The sequence below is a fragment of the Phoenix dactylifera genome, unplaced genomic scaffold (assembly GCF_009389715.1).
Source record: "Phoenix dactylifera cultivar Barhee BC4 unplaced genomic scaffold, palm_55x_up_171113_PBpolish2nd_filt_p 000288F, whole genome shotgun sequence".
NCBI lineage: Eukaryota > Viridiplantae > Streptophyta > Magnoliopsida > Arecales > Arecaceae > Phoenix > Phoenix dactylifera.
In genome coordinates, this window is record NW_024067770.1 from 3290 (window position 1) to 19873 (window position 16584).

At 40.0% G+C, this 16584-nt stretch overlaps 1 protein-coding gene across 2 annotated transcripts in view; it reads left to right on the top strand.

The window, feature by feature from the left end:
• Positions 1-931: 931 nt before the first annotated feature.
• The window catches only part of LOC103707738 (4-hydroxy-tetrahydrodipicolinate synthase 1, chloroplastic-like), a 37365-nt gene continuing 21712 nt past the window's right edge, over positions 932-16584 (top strand). For both annotated transcript variants that reach the window (XM_039117932.1, XM_039117931.1), the window contains exon 1: positions 932-2646. In XM_039117932.1, coding sequence (XP_038973860.1) covers positions 1313-2335 — 1023 coding nt within the window. In that variant the 5' untranslated portion in view covers positions 932-1312 and the 3' untranslated portion in view covers positions 2336-2646. The remainder of the gene's footprint in view (positions 2647-16584) is intronic.

Sequence of the window (16584 nt, forward strand, 5' to 3'; positions counted from 1 at the left end):
AATTGGAATGGATTGGAATGAAAACCAGAATGATCATATCCCCCAATATATTTGGTTTGTGACCGCCGAAAATAGAATCGGAATGGCATTGAATATAAGGAAAGAGTAGGGGTTGGGTTTTGGGGGATTGGGGCATATTCCCATTCTTCTTTATAATCGGAATGAGAATTGGACTCTCCCCAACTAAATAGCTGGAATGGGAGTCACTTATTCCCATTCCCATTCTAAAGTCCAACTTCTCCCAACCAAACATGCTCTTAGTCTCTTAATCAAGGTATGCTGAACCAGCCTGTACCGGCCGGTTCAGCACGTATTGAACTGGTGCCGATGCTGACCGGTCCGGTTCGGCTATACAAAATGGTTCCGACCCTATGGGGTGGGAACTATAGTGTTGCTGGGCCGAAATCGGCCAGTACGGAAGGCGTACCAGATGGAATCGGACGGTTCCGTTTGGTTCGGCTAGAAATCTGTGTGAATTGAACTAGCTCGCACCGATTCCAGTGCCACAACGCGCGCGCACTATCTCAACCATAGCATGCCACGCACGCTATGATAAGACACCGGTCCGAACCGATACCGAACCGGTACCAGCGCCGACCGGTACCGGTTCGGCGATCCTTGATCTCAACCCTCCATTTTTTCTACCTCACCAATCTTCCCTCAGACCAATTAGCCCATTGGATCAAACCAATCAATCCTCCTCTTCTAACCATTAGATTTGAAGAAATCACACCCCTTATTGAAACCTAACCTTAGAATTCCTTACTTCTTGCTCTAAATACTCTCCTCTCCCAAAATTCAAGAAGAAAATCTATAGAAAATAAAATAATTCCCTTAGAATTAGGTATGAATTTGGAAATTCCTAGGAAAACTTTATTTTTTCCAAACCTCTAGCCTTCTCCACCTTTCTCCTTCCATGATACCATCTAAAAACCCTAACCGTAACCTTCCAATAGCGATTTGAAAAGGAAGAAAGAAAAAGCTTTAAAGGAGCACCATGCGCCTACATCCCTTCCCCTCTTCCCCCTCTTCTTTCTCTCTTATTTTGCCAAGCACAAATAAAACCTAAAGATGGATTAGGTGACCTATTACCCTTTAGGAACTTCTCATAGGAGGGGTGGTGGAGTTGGGCTTTTAAACCCTTTCCCATCATTAAATAAGATCCTTCCATAAGCCTTATCGAATTAGTTAGGTTCCTAACATCTTAGATAGGTGGTGACTCCCAATTAAACCCTAGGCCTAGGGGGTTCCTAAACAATTTCTTAAACGTTTAATTCTTTATTTCATCCATCTATTTAAGGTCACATTATTTATGCTGGTGAATCTTCTTCATGCCATGATACTTGATGATTCCATGTCCACATTCTATACTTTTTCTGCTAATTGTTTCCTGGATCCATGCCACTGCAGGACATCAGTAGGGGACCTAAGAAGTCTCAGATTAATCACAGCCATCAAAACCCCATATTTGCCTGATGGGAGATTTGATATTGTAGCTTATGACTCGCTAATGCATATGCAAATTGTTAATGGTGCTGAAGGTGTGATAGTAGGAGGAACAACAGGAGAAGGCCACCTCATGAATCGGGATGAACACATAATGCTCATTGGACATACACTTAATTGCTTTGGCACATCAATTAGAGTTATAGGGAATGCTGGAAGCAACTCAACAAAAGAGGCAATCCGTGCAACTGAACAAGGGTTTGCTGTGGGCATGCACGCATCCCTTCATATCAATCCTTATTATGGAAAGACATCTGTGCAAGGACTAGTCTCACATTTTCAGAGTGTCCTTTCTGTGGGTCCTGCAATAATCTATAACGTGCCATCTAGGACTGAACAAGACATACCTCCTCTGGTTCATGCAATCTCACAAAATCCCAACATGGTGGGTGTTAAGGAAAGCTTTGGAAATGACCGGATTAAAAACTATGTCAACAAAGGGGTACCAGTTTGGAGTGGTGATGATGATCAGTGTCATGAGGCTAGGTGGTTGTGTGGGGCTACTGGAGTTATATCTGTTGCTAGTAACCTTCTTCCACGTTTAATGCATGCACTCATGTTCCAGGGCGCTAACCATTCATTGAATTCCAAGCTGATGCCACTGTTCAACTGGCTGTCTCATGAGCCAAATCCAATTGGTCTCAATACAGCTTTGGCTCAGCTGGGGGTGGTGAGACCCATTTTCCGGTTGCCTTATGTTCCACTTCCTCGTGAAAGAAGAATAGAATTTGTCCGTATCGTTCAGGCAATTGGGCGAGAGAATTTTGTAGGAGAAAAAGAAGTACAAGTTCTTGAGGATCATGAATTTATATTGTTGAGTCGACATTAGCACACTTCACTGTCCTGTAGCTTTATGGCATTGAAATTGCGGCATCATAACTTAATAATTTTCAGGAATTTCACAATCTCTCAGAACCAAAAGAGTATGGGGAAACTACCAATAAGTTCTCAACATGAGCAACATCTTTTGTTTGCTGTTTAATAGTTTTAGGCACTATCTCTTGGTAGCTGCTCTTCAACAACCTGGGACAGTAACAGAGCAGCAATATACTACAATAATTCTACTCAGTGCTGGAAAATTCTTTTGTGCTCTTTCACATAGAAAACCTAGAAGAGTAATTCTGAAGACTGTCAATCAATGTACGTAATCATTCTTATAATTCTGTTGTCCTGTATGGGACATTTTCTGTTAATTGTTTATCATCATTGTTATGCCTCTACAATTTCATGAAGTAGATATGTCATAGATGCACTTCAAATAATTTAGTTTCTTTCAGAACAAAAGTGTTTTTGCTTGTGAGACAGATCTCTGGGTTCTAACAATAAAGTTCATCTGCATCAGAACATTTGCACAGTTCTTGGGCAGCCTATTTCCATGATCAACTTATAGTTTTAGATATGATGTTCATGTTCATCTGTTTTCTCATCATGGAAATAAGTGTTCACAAGATATGCCTCAGGCAGCTCTCACATGCAATCTTAGCTGTTAAATGGCATCATATTAGGGAATACGCTTACTAGACAGTAGTATTATTTTTTGATGCAATATTTACAAGCATTAATATTGTTATTGAGTATTAGTTCTGATCCTTAACATTTGTCGATCATTATTATTATTATTATTATTATTATTATTATTCATAAGATTAATATCTCATCCAGATAGTTTGTTATGTCATACACAGATATGTATGTATACATGCCTACCGCTTTTGCTCTGTTTCTTTCCTGCTATGATGAGATGAGGAAACAGAAGTAGGGTGAGGTTTGTCATCAGGCCAGATTTTGGGTGGCTCCTATTTGAGCTTGAGTTTTGCTGAGATTTAGGGATTCGGATTTCTGAAATCCCTAAGTCTGTTTATATTTACCGAGGACAATATAAAAAGAATGCAAGCATAAAAATAAAAAATGATTGATCGGAAAAATACATATTATCAGATTGAGGTGGATAAATGTTAACCATTATATGCATTTATATTTGGGAATTACATAAATAGGTAGCAAAATGAATAAGTTAGTGAGTAGTTGAATCTATAACAAAACAATATCTTGCATACAAAGTGGAAAGTAGATATAGAAAACAAGTACAAATTCAAACATGTTTCCTAATTGGATGAAATAAAAAGAAAGTTCTCTATGATCAATTTATTCTATCAGAACGATTAAAGTTTTAGTTTCTGAGTTTTGCAAAAGGAATAATCACAGCTTAGTTAATCTATCATCAAACCAAAATTTTATTGTTTCAGTTCAACAACATCAAAATTACCATGATAAATTGCCTCCCTATGAACCATGCTTGTTTGATCTCTTTTAATCCATCATTTACTAGATTCAGTATTTAAATATATTTGAATAAGAATTATATTAACGCACCAATACAAATAATTTATTGAGTTGCACTTATCTTGTGGCTGGGCAATGGTCAAATTCTATTTTGAGATGGTACATATGCTTGATTGGACCAGATAATGGGCTTGCTGTTAGTTTTTCTAGAAGGAATCATATATGCAAGCATTACATGACATTGGTATAAGCCTTGAACCAAAAGTTTTATTTTTGAAGAAATTACCTGATATATTAGGATTAGTAATGCTATGGGGTTCCCATTATGTGCACAAGAAAATTTTCTTGCCATGTGACGAAAGGGGATTAGCGCAACTCATGTGACTTGTTGCCAAATATGAGAGCTTGATTGATTATAGAGTTGCCAAATCAGTAGATATACTCCGATGAAGTTTCGCGTGCATATAACAGGCACCTTGAAGCATTTTCTTATGATGATATGATAGGTTTCTTTGCATAGTATACTAATTTCCATTTTATTTACGGTAGGAGTTTAGTTTGGGAGTTCAAGTCTATCAGGGATTGGCTACTTCATATTTCCTATTTTACTTTTCCTTATTCTTATAGGATATGTAGTTATGAATCTATGTATATAGTATCCTAGGAGCCATCTAGACCAGCGTTCAATTTAATAAAATCAGTCAAATGGGTTTTGGAGGCCCTGATCCTTTTGATATGGTCGAATATATTTTCTAGTTTGGTTGAAATATCGTCGATAGATATTGGATTCTTGTCAACTTGAATTGTCTCTGTATATAGAAAATTCTTAAGAAGAAACATCAAATGTACCTTATGCAATTGAGAAAGCTGGAAGAGCCAGCAGCCACTAATATTAAATCTTCGGAGTTAGAGCTACTTCTTCCTGAGTTCTTTGATATTTTTGGTGAGCCTAATGAACTACCTCCTAAACGCTCCCATGATTATAGGATATCTTTCCTTCTTGGTAGTACTACCAATGCCCGACTGCTACCCTTACATCTAAAAGAACGAGATCAAGAAAATAGTTCATGTGATGCCTAGGGAGGGATTATATGCTGCTAGTTCACGAGAAAGATGGGAATTGGCAAATGTGCATTGGTTTTTGAGCATTGAATCAAATAATCATCAAGGATAAGTACTTGATCCCGGCTGTAGACGCACTACTAGATGAATTGTGAGGTGCACAAGTTCCTTTATGCTCAATCTACACTGCAGCTACCATCAAATTCGAGTTCATAAAGATGATAGTCTGAAGAATGCTTTTTGGATGCATGATGGTCAATATGAGTTCCTAGTCATGCCTTCTTGCTTGGCAAATGCTCTTCCCACGTTTCAAAGTCTCATGAATGATGCTTCCAGCGATATTTTTCTTTAGTTCATCCTTTTTGGCCTAAGATTCTAATGGATGGGTATACTCTTATAAAGAATAAATGTGATTGACGTGCTGACATTTATTTGCATTATCCTCGTATTGCTCTTACCCTCCAATGTGAGCATTCTCTATTTCTGAAAAAGTCACAGTGCAACTTTGGAAAGACTGAGGTTCAATACCTTGGTCATATTGTTTCTAAGAAGTGAGTTGCGTTAGATCTTTCAAAACTTAAGGTACCAAAAACTATCAAAGCATTATGAGGCTTTCTCAAGTTGATTGGTTAGTATCCAAAGTTTGTGAAGGACTGTGAGAAGATTAGTTCAGCGGTCACTACATTACTACATAAGGATGCCTTCAGATGAGACTTAAAAGTGACTTTTAAAAAGTTTGAAGTATGCAATATTTCCTGCAGTCTTCACAGTCCTTGCCTTGCCGGACTTTAAGATAATGTTTGTGATCTAGCGTGATGCATTTGGAGTCACTATTGTTGCAGTTCTTATGCAGGATGAATGACCCTTTGCATTCACTGGCACGGGTCTATCACCATCTTATTTCGGGTTTTCTGTATGTGAATAAAAAATATGGAGATTTTCTGGAGGTCCATATTCAGAAGGAACCTCAAGCTCTTATGTTCAATTCTTATTTGAAATTGGTGACTATATGGAGCAATAGAAGTGGTTAGAGAGTATTCCGTTATGACCATGACATATCTCATATAGAGAATGTGGTGGCAGATGCACTTTCTTGTCTTCCTAAGCAAGCTGAGTTAGCTGCTGCTAGTCCAATGGCTCTATGTGGTAATTTTGAAAATCTTACAAAGGGGCTGATTGATTATCCAGTGGCTCTTTCAAAGGTTGAAACAAGCTCCAAATTCACTCTCTCACCACACTTAGTAAAACATAGACCTATGTTATAAAGATTGGCTTATTTTAGTGACTTAATTTCAACAAAAGCCAATACTCTTAAAGAAGTTTAATGCATCTTCAGTTTCTCATCACTTTGGTGTCTTTCGCACCTACAAATGTATCTCTAGGAATTTTAATTGGAAAGGCATGAAGGACATGAAGCAATTTGCTGCTAAATGGGAGACTTGTCAGAGGAATAAAGGTGAGATAGTTGTGAGCCCAGGCCTCCTTCAGCCACTTTCTATCCTGGAGCACATATGAACAAACATATCCATGGTCTACCAATGTCAGAAGGAAAGATTAGTATTCTCGTGGTCGTGGATTGCCTAACAAAGTATGCTCATTTCTGTCAAATATTCATTTGTGGTGTTCATTGATAAGATGGTTAAGTTACAAAAGCTACCAGTTCTATAGTTGGCGATTAGGATCCAGTCTTCATCTATTGGAAAAGAACTCTTCTATTTTGCAAGGAACCCAGCTGAGAGCTTTGCTTACCTATAACTGTTAGAAAACCCCGATCATGCCGCTGAAATTTAAAAAAAATTCAGATGTAGCGGAAGAGGCATGCGCGGGATCAACCGTTCATCGCATGAACGTTGTTTAAAACCGTTCGTAGATAGATAAGGATTAAAAACTTTTTAAAACATTAGAAGATCAGATCTTCATCTTGTGCGGGTAGATGATCACCGCAAACTGGAGTTCGTGGTTTTAGGATGAAGGTTCGCTTGAAGCCGTTCAAGTGCCCGGCCTCTACGGGTATCCACACGAAGCAGGATCCGATCCAAGCTCTCTATCTCACCGGGGTGCTAGCTCTCTTGCAGAGATAACTTTTGATGGCTGATCTCCTCTCTTTCTTTCAACTCATGAATGTACTTGAGAGGAGGAAGAAGAAGGAAGAAGAAGAGGAAGAAGCAAAGCCCCTGCAGCCTACTTTCTTTTCCCTGCGTTGGAAGGAGGAAAGGAGGAAGAGGAGGGCGCCATGGCTTCTTTTTCCCTTCTTCTTGCTGGCGGCTGAACCAAGGGAGGGAGAGGGTGGCCACGGCTGCAAAGAGGAGAGCAACATCTCATTAGGGCGTCAGCCCCTTTTCACCTCCTTTTAAAGCATCTAGGGCTCCTACAAGTTAGGAGCCCTAGACTTTTTTCCAAGAGGGGTGCCGGCCCCTCTTGTGTTGCCGCACCAATGAAGCAAAGGAGGAGGGGCTTGAGCCCCTCCTTCTTGTGTTGCCCTAATCCTCATCTAATGAGGATTGGGAGCCCCTAATGTGGTTTAGCCCTAATCCAATTAGGCTTAGCCCAAGGGTGAACCAATTTGGATCCAATCTAGGTAAGTCCTAATCCAATTAGAACTTAAATCAATTTTGACTCAATTGAACTCTTCAATCCTAATCCAATTAGGAGTCTTATTGATTCATTTGATTAATAATTAATTGTGACTTAAGAAACCCTAATCCAAATTAGGACATATTTAATTTTAGTCCTAATCCAATTAGGACTCTAATTTGAATCCGAAGTCCTAATCTGATTAGGACTCTAGGAATCCTACTCCAAGTAGGAATCCAATTTTAATTCAAAACTCCTAATCTAATTAGGATTGTAGGAATCCTATTCCAAGTAGGAATCCCAGTCCTACTCCAACTAGGATTCCCAGTCCTAATCCAATTAGGACTCTAGGAATCCTACTTGAAGTAGGATTTGTGTTTAAGTCCAATTAATTAATTTCCTTTGTTCCTTCTTCAACTTAATATCAATCTAATTGATTACTTGTGATTCCTAATCACGATTCAACCATCGGATCGGTCAATACTTCTAGTGTGTGTGACCCCATAGGTTCTATTCTGACTGGTAGTGAGATATATCATGATCTCTATCATAATATCATTGAAAACTCCTTTCAATGGATTGGAACGATTCCAACTCTACTCATTAGGGTTTATCGATCATCGAGATAATCCCTGTGAGTCCCACCATCCACCAGTGAACGTAGCAGCATGTAGTGGCTACCCAGTAGAATAGAATGATGAACCTCTAGGTGCAGTTATCGTGTGATACAGTCCTACTATCGTGGATCCCTACAGGACGGAGGTCATGGATAACTCATCAAACCCCTTCGTCTGTCATATGTCAAGATTTATTCGACTCGAGTTCGATAGTGGAAAACTCTTTCTCCACTTTATATTACTGCCCTGGCCAAGGTCTTAGAACTCAGTCTAACAAATCTCATAGGATCACTCCTCTTCTATCAAGGTCGATAGATTCCATGTAAGTGCATACCCTACTCCTACAGTGAACTTACTGCAGCCAATCTATACTACAAGGACCCATATGACTAGAGACCATGTATATGTGTAGTCAAACTACAATAACCTCACTGTGAGTAGCCGAAGCACCGCAGGTCAAACGACCAGTCATACTACTGCAACATCAAGCAAGTCACTGACGAGTGGATAGACATCCAAGTGATTTCTTGTCTTGGTCACGCTCAGTACCCTTGTTCTCTAACAAGCACCTGCACTATCACTTCAGTGTCCCTACACTGTGGACTCAAGTCTCGTCCATCCAGAAGGAAAGTGATCTGTGCACTGATCGGATCGATCACCGTCCTCGTGATGATCCATTGATCAGGAGCATTCAGAAATTAATCACTAATGATACATGGCTCAAATTCTCAACTCTTGAGAATATGCATCATCTTATTAATTTCTTGGACGATTCATAGACACATAAATAATATGAATGAAAAGATGTCTTTTATTTATTCAATAATAAATAGTCAAGTACAAAATTATGTCCCTAGAATTAACAATGTGTCAGCCAGATTGGCTTCTAGGGCATACATCTAACAATCTCCCACTTGCACTAAAGCCAATCAGCCATAAACCTAAAGCCCCATCTTCTCAAGATGCGTTTTAGTTTTCTACCGACTTAGCTGCTTAGTGAATGGGTCCGCCACATTTTCTGTGGAGTCTACTCTCTGATCCTCTACTTATTTTCTTTTGAGGTAGTCGCTTATTAGGTTAAACTGCCGCTCTATGTGCTTCGATTTCTGGTGAGACCTTTGGCTCCTTAGCTAGTGCTATGGTGCCTTTGTTATCGCAGTAAAGTGTTATGACATCTGATGACATTTCACCTAACTATGCAATGAACCTTTTAAACCAAAAGATTTCCACTGCACCCTTAGAGACGGCTTAACATTCAGCTTCTAAGGTAGAATCTATAATGATCGGTTGTTTGGAACTCTTCCAATTTACTGAACCACCATTGCACATATTCTGATGTAGACTTTCTATCATCAATATGTGTGTATCCTTCTACCTTCAACTCTGATCTTCTCCCAAAGACCAAGAATAAATCTTTAGTTCTTCTCAAGTACTTAAGAATATTTTTCACAGCTGTCCAGTGTTCTTCTCCTGGATTCGACTGATATCTGCTTGTGACACTCACAGCAAGGGCTATATCAGGTCGTGTACATAGCATGGCATACATGAGGCTCCCTATTGCCGATGCATAGGGTATCTTGCTCATGCGTTGAATCTCTTCAGATGTGTTGGGGCACATCTTCTTGGAGAGATGAATTCCATGCCTTAGGGGTAAGAGACCCCTCTTGGAGTTTTCCATGCTGAACCTCTTCAGCACCTCCTCTATGTACATCTTCTGTGAAAGGCCAAGCATCCTTTTAGATCTATCTCTATAGACCTTTATTCCCAAAATATAGGATGCTTCCCCAAGGTCTTTCATGGAGAACCTTTTTGACAACCAGACCTTGACCGAGATTAGCATGGAAATATCATTCCCTATCAGGAGGATGTCGTCCACGTACAGTACGAGAAATACGACAGCGCTCCCACTAACCCTTTGGTAAACACACGGTTCCTCTTCGTTGTTGATGAAATCAAACATTTTGATTGCGTCATTGAAACGAGTGTTCCAACTCCGAGATGCTTGCTTTAGTCCATAGATGGACCTTTGCAGCTTGCAGACCTTGTGATCTCCATCACTGGAAGTGAAACCCAAAGGCTGTTCCATATAGATGTCTTCATCAAGATATCCATTCAGAAAAGTTGTTTTCACATCCATCTGCCAGATTTCATAATCATGAAATGCTGCAATGGCAAGCAATGTTCGGATGGATTTCAGCATGGCTAGAGGTGAAAAGGTCTCCTGATAGTCAATGCCCTCGCGCTGACTATACCCTTTCGCCACAAGCTTTGCCTTATAGGTCTCTACCTCTCCATCCGAACCTATTTTCCTTTTGTAGATCCATTTGCATCCAATAGGTACAATACCTTCTGGTGGATCTACTAAGGTCCAGACTTGGTTGGAATGCATGGAGTCTAACTCTGACTTCATGGCTTCCAGCCATTTCTCGGAATCGATATCAGATATCGCCTCGTTGTAGGTTTTGGGATCTTGTATATGATCCCTATCTCCCACTAGGAACATTTCCTCGGTATCCTCTTCTAGTATACCTAATTATCTATCGGGAGGATGGGAGACCCTACTAGATCTACGAGGTGGTCGAGGGACATCGTGTACTGGCTCTGTATGAATGGGTTCGATAGGATCCATGACTCGTTGCTTTTCAGAGACTTTCTATTCAAGCTCAATTTTTCTCCCACTGCCTCTATCAAGGATAAACTGTTTTTCCAAGAAGATGGCATGACGGCTCACAAACACATTGTGATCCTCTGAGACGTAAAAATTGTATCCTAATGACTCTTTAGGATATCATATAAAACGAGCACTTATGGTCCTAGCCTCTAGCTTGTCTGCCTGTAGTCTCTTGACGTGGGCCGGACATCCCCAAATCTTGAGATGACCAAGACTTGGTTTCTTACCATGTCATATCTCATATGGTGGGGTAGGAATGGACTTTAGAGGGAACTCTATTCAACAAGTAAATAGCTGAAAATAGGGCATCTATCTAAAGAAACAAGGGAAAATCAGTGAAGCTCATCATGGACTGGACCATATCAATAGAGTCCGATTCCTCCTCTCTGACACTCCATTGAGCTGAGGTGTACCAGGAGGAGTCCATTATGAAACTATACCATTCTCCTTGAGATAATCACGGAACTCTCCATTAAGGTATTCACTTCCTCGATCTGATCGAAGAACCTTAATGAGTTTTTGTGCTTATTTTTCTACTTCATATCTAAGCTTTTTGAACCTTTCAAAAGTTTTATATTTGTGTCTCATACACATCCATACCGTGAGTAATCATCGGTAAATGAAGTAAAAAATTATAACCCCTAGCCTGCACATCGAATGGGCCACACACATCAGTGTGTACTAGGATAAGTATTTCAGTGGACCTCCCTGTGTCCTACAAAGGATAACTTGGCCATCTTTCCTTGAAGGCAGAATTCACAAATCAAATATGACTCGAAAGTCAATGAGCCCAAAGCTCATGTTTCTCCAATTTGTTTATTTTGTCTTCTCCTATTTGGCCAAGCCTGAGGTGCCATAAATACTTTAGATTTATCTCATTTTTGGATCTATTAGATCCTATGGTATTCACCGTTTGCTCAGATATATTCACAGATACATCCATATGTATGTGATAGAGACTGTCAATCATAAAACCATGTTGAATCAATTTAATTTTCAAGTAAAAATCTTTCTGTGCTAAATAAAATACAGAAATCAAATTTCTGCTAGCAATAGGTAACAGTCCCTAAGTATCCTGAGCATATCTGACAACCTTCTGAAGGTCTGTCACCCTTCATGTTCTTTATGCTTCCCATGTATGTAGGACAGTTTCTCTTCCAATGGCCGTCCATGATGCAATGGAAACACTTTTCCTTGCAATTGGCCTTTTTCTTGGAACTTCCTTACTTGGTGTTTTCTTAGTCTTCTGCTTTTTCGCAGGCTTCTTCTTCTTCCAAATAGACTCTCTCTTGGAACCAGAAGTCAACTCAGCAGCAAGGACATTGCCCCTTGAACCTTTCAAGGCTCCCTCATGTAGTTACCAATTTATTTAACAATTCTATTTTAGTGCATACAACCTTATTCATATGGTAGTTTACTATAAACTATTCATATGAAGCTGGAAGGGATTGCGGGATCAAATCTGTTTGCAATTCCTTGTGCATGGTCATGCCAAGCTTCTCAAGCTTCTCTAAGTCCTTTATCATGGTCAAACCATGATCATGGACAGACTGCCCATCGTGCATCTTGGCTTTGAAGAGCCTCTTGGACACTTCAAACCGAGCTGCGTGACTCTGATCACCATACAACTCTTGCAGGTGATTTAATATGTCCCTGGCAGTCTTCATGTTCTCATGCTGGCATTGTAATGCATTGGACATGGATGCCATTGTGCAGCACCTAACTTTATTGTCATTGTTCGTCCACTTAACAAGCGTCTTACGCTGATCAGTGATCGGACGGATTAGTAACACGGGGATTCCATGGTCTAGCATATACCCGAATTTCTCACAATTCAAAACTATTTTTGAAATTTGCTGAGCCAATCTTTATAATTGGGTTTCGTCAAACGATTGTTCTATAGGATATGAGTTAAGAGTCTAGAAGCTGACTTTATAATCCTTAGAGAGTAAAGATTCTAGTTAGACTTTTGTACTTGATCCTAATCTGTTCTAAGATCTTTTAGAACAAATGTAACTCCCACTATTTTTTCGAATTCCTCACACTCTCCTGGTAGGAAAACGGAAATCCCACACGACTAGGGTCTCTAGTGGGTACTGCGGTCCCATCGATTTACATGCCACCTCACCTAACAGTTATTGTTGACACATAAATTGATGAATGTACAACTCTTGTACAATGCTTCTCAAGCATGTTGCAGTGCTACTTGGTCTCTAAGCCATGAAGACCTCACCTAATAGTTATTGGTCCCATTTCTTAGTTAAGTCAGACCCACCATATAACCGTAGGAATAAAGTCGTCATTGGGTCCTCACCTAACAGTTATTGGTGCCCAACCCCACCTTTACCCTACAACATCTCATGTCTATAGAGAGGTCCAGCCCCCCGATGCAACTTGACCACTGTATCCAGCCGAGACAAATCAACATCAGAAAGGCCTTAGCAATTCTACTACAGTGGAAGACCTATTGACTTAATATTGGTTAATCAGGTCTTAGTGTTTGCAACTTGAGCTCTTCATAAGAGGTAATCGAACAATTGGCCAGGTAAGCAGGTGGGAGGCTCCTCTTACCCAAGAGTAAGGTCCTAATTAAGTAACCACCTTTCATGCTTTCCTAGACACCAATTAGATCAATTAATCTAATATGACTTGCTCATGTCGGTTCACTCTCGACTTGATTGAGGAGGTTTTAATTTAGGTCTCAATTGGGTTTGCTACATCACATGTAAACCTATCTACCCGACTCTCATTCACATCACATGCAAACGGCACATTGCAGGCAGTTATAATCGCAGCAATAATTAAAGCTAAACTTTAAATGGGTGATGATCATAGATTCTAATTAGGTCATATTACAAGCACATGCACGTCAATCGATCAATTGGTCTTCAACTCTTGAATTGGTTCCAAGCCTCCTTGATTCGATCCTTGACCAACTCTTGATCCAATCGCCATCAACCGCTTAGACCCTTGTTCATCTCATGCCTTGTCTTCAACTTGATCGTTGACGTACATCACATCACAGAAATACAACCAGATGTAAAATAAAAATAATAATAAATTACATCTTCTTTTAGGAGGCACGCAGGCCTCTCAAAACATCAAATAAGATGCATGCAAGCATCTGAAAAATTACATGACATCACAGATCACATCGCAGGTCATTACATTTGATACCAAAAGGGTTTGAATCCTATGATTATCACCACATGCAGCAATTATAATTTTCAGATCTGAAAACTAACTGATTATATCATGACATAGGTTGCTGATCATGCTAATCATGATTCTAAACTTTGTAATCCCATTAACAATACAATTAGAATCATCTTTTTATCACATAAAAATCAGCATGTAAAAATCAGCACCCTAGAAAAAATCTGCATGCAGAAAATTTTCAGCATGCATAATCTTTCAATTTTCAGATCTAATAAGCCTATTAATAATTAATTCTTACCTTAATCTACGAAGCCTAAGCTCTGATACCACTGTTAGAAAACCCCGATCATGCCGCTGAAATTTAAAAAAAATTCAGATGTAGCGGAAGAGGCATGCGCGGGATCAACCGTTCATCGCATGAACGTTGTTTAAAACCGTTCGTAGATAGATAAGGATTAAAAACTTTTTAAAATATTAGAAGATCAGATCTTCACCTTGTGCGGGTAGATGATCACCGCAAACTGGAGTTCGTGGTTTTAGGATGAAGGTTCGCTTGAAGCCGTTCAAGTGCCCGGCCTCTACGGGTATCCACACGAAGCAGGATCCGATCCAAGCTCTCTATCTCACCGGGGTGCTAGCTCCCTTGCAGAGATAACTTTTGATGGCTGATCTCCTCTCTTTCTTTCAACTCATGAATGTACTTGAGAGGAGGAAGAAGGAAGAAGAAGAGGAAGAAGCAAAGCCCCTACAGCCTACTTTCTTTTCCCTGCGTTGGAAGGAGGAAAGGAGGAAGAGGAGGGCGCCATGGCTTCTTTTTCCCTTCTTCTTGCTGGCGGCTGAACCAAGGGAGGGAGAGGGTGGCCACGGCTGCAAAGAGGAGAGCAACATCTCATTAGGGCGTCAGCCCCTTTTCACCTCCTTTTAAAGCATCTAGGGCTCCTACAAGTTAGGAGCCCTAGACTTTTTTCCAAGAGGGGTGCCGGCCCCTCTTGTGTTGCCGCACCAATGAAGCAAAGGAGGAGGGGCTTGAGCCCCTCCTTCTTGTGTTGCCCTAATCCTCATCTAATGAGGATTGGGAGCCCCTAATGTGGTTTAGTCCTAATCCAATTAGGCTTAGCCCAAGGGTGAACCAATTTGGATCCAATCTAGGTAAGTCCTAATCCAATTAGAACTTAAATCAATTTTGACTCAATTGAACTCTTCAATCCTAATCCAATTAGGAGTCTTATTGATTCATTTGATTAATAATTAATTGTGACTTAAGAAACCCTAATCCAAATTAGGACATATTTAATTTTAGTCCTAATCCAATTAGGACTCTAATTTGAATCCGAAGTCCTAATCTGATTAGGACTCTAGGAATCCTACTCCAAGTAGGAATCCAATTTTAATTCAAAACTTCTAATCTAATTAGGATTGTAGGAATCCTATTCCAAGTAGGAATCCCAGTCCTACTCCAACTAGGATTCCCAGTCCTAATCCAATTAGGACTCTAGGAATCCTACTCGAAGTAGGATTTGTGTTTAAGTCCAATTAATTAATTCCCTTTGTTCCTTCTTCAACTTAATATCAATCTAATTGATTACTTGTGATTCCTAATCACGATTCAACCATCGGATCGGTCAATACTTCTAGTGTGTGTGACCTCATAGGTTCTATTCTGACTGGTAGTGAGATATATCATGATCTCTATCATAATATCATTGAAAACTCCTTTCAATGGATTGGAACGATTCCAACTCTACTCATTAGGGTTTATCGATCATCGAGATAATCCCTGTGAGTCCCACCATCCACCAGTGACACCTAGCAGCATGTAGTGGCTACCCAGTAGAATAGAATGATGAACCTCTAGGTGCAGTTATCGTGTGATACAGTCCTACTATTGTGGATCCCTACAGGACGGAGGTCATGGATAACTCATCAAACCCCTTCGTCTGTCATATGTCAAGATTTATTCGACTCGAGTTCGATAGTGGAAAACTCTTTCTCTACTTTATATTACTGCCCTGGCCAAGGTCTTAGAACTCAGTCTAACAAATCTCGTAGGATCACTCCTCTTCTATCAAGGTCGATAGATTCCATGTAAGTGCATACCCTACTCCTACAGTGAACTTACTGCAGCCAATCTACACTACAAGGACCCATATGACTAGAGACCATGTATACGTGTAGTCAAACTACAATAACCTCACTGTGAGTAGCCGAAGCACCACAGGTCAAAGGACCAGTCATACTACTGCAACATCAAGCAAGTCACTGACGAGTGGATAGACATCCAAGTGACTTCTTGTCTTGGTCACGCTCAGTACCCTTGTTCTCTAACAAGCACCTGCACTATCACTTCAGTGTCCCTACACTGTGGACTCAAGTCTCGTCCATCCAGAATGAAAGTGATCTGTGCACTGATCGGATCGATCACCGTCCTCGTGATGATCCATTAATCAGGAGCATTCAGAAATTAATCACTAATGATACATGGCTCAAATTCTCAACTCTTGAGAATATGCATCATCATCTTATTAATTTTTTGGACGATTCATAGACACATAAATAATATGAATGAAAAGATGCCTTTTATTTATTCAATAATAAATAGTCAAGTACAAAATTATGTCCCTAGAATTAACAATGTGTCAGCCAGATTGGCTTCTAGGGCATACATCTAACAGTAACAATCTAGGACCTCACCCAAAAAAAGCTAGTCGGAAG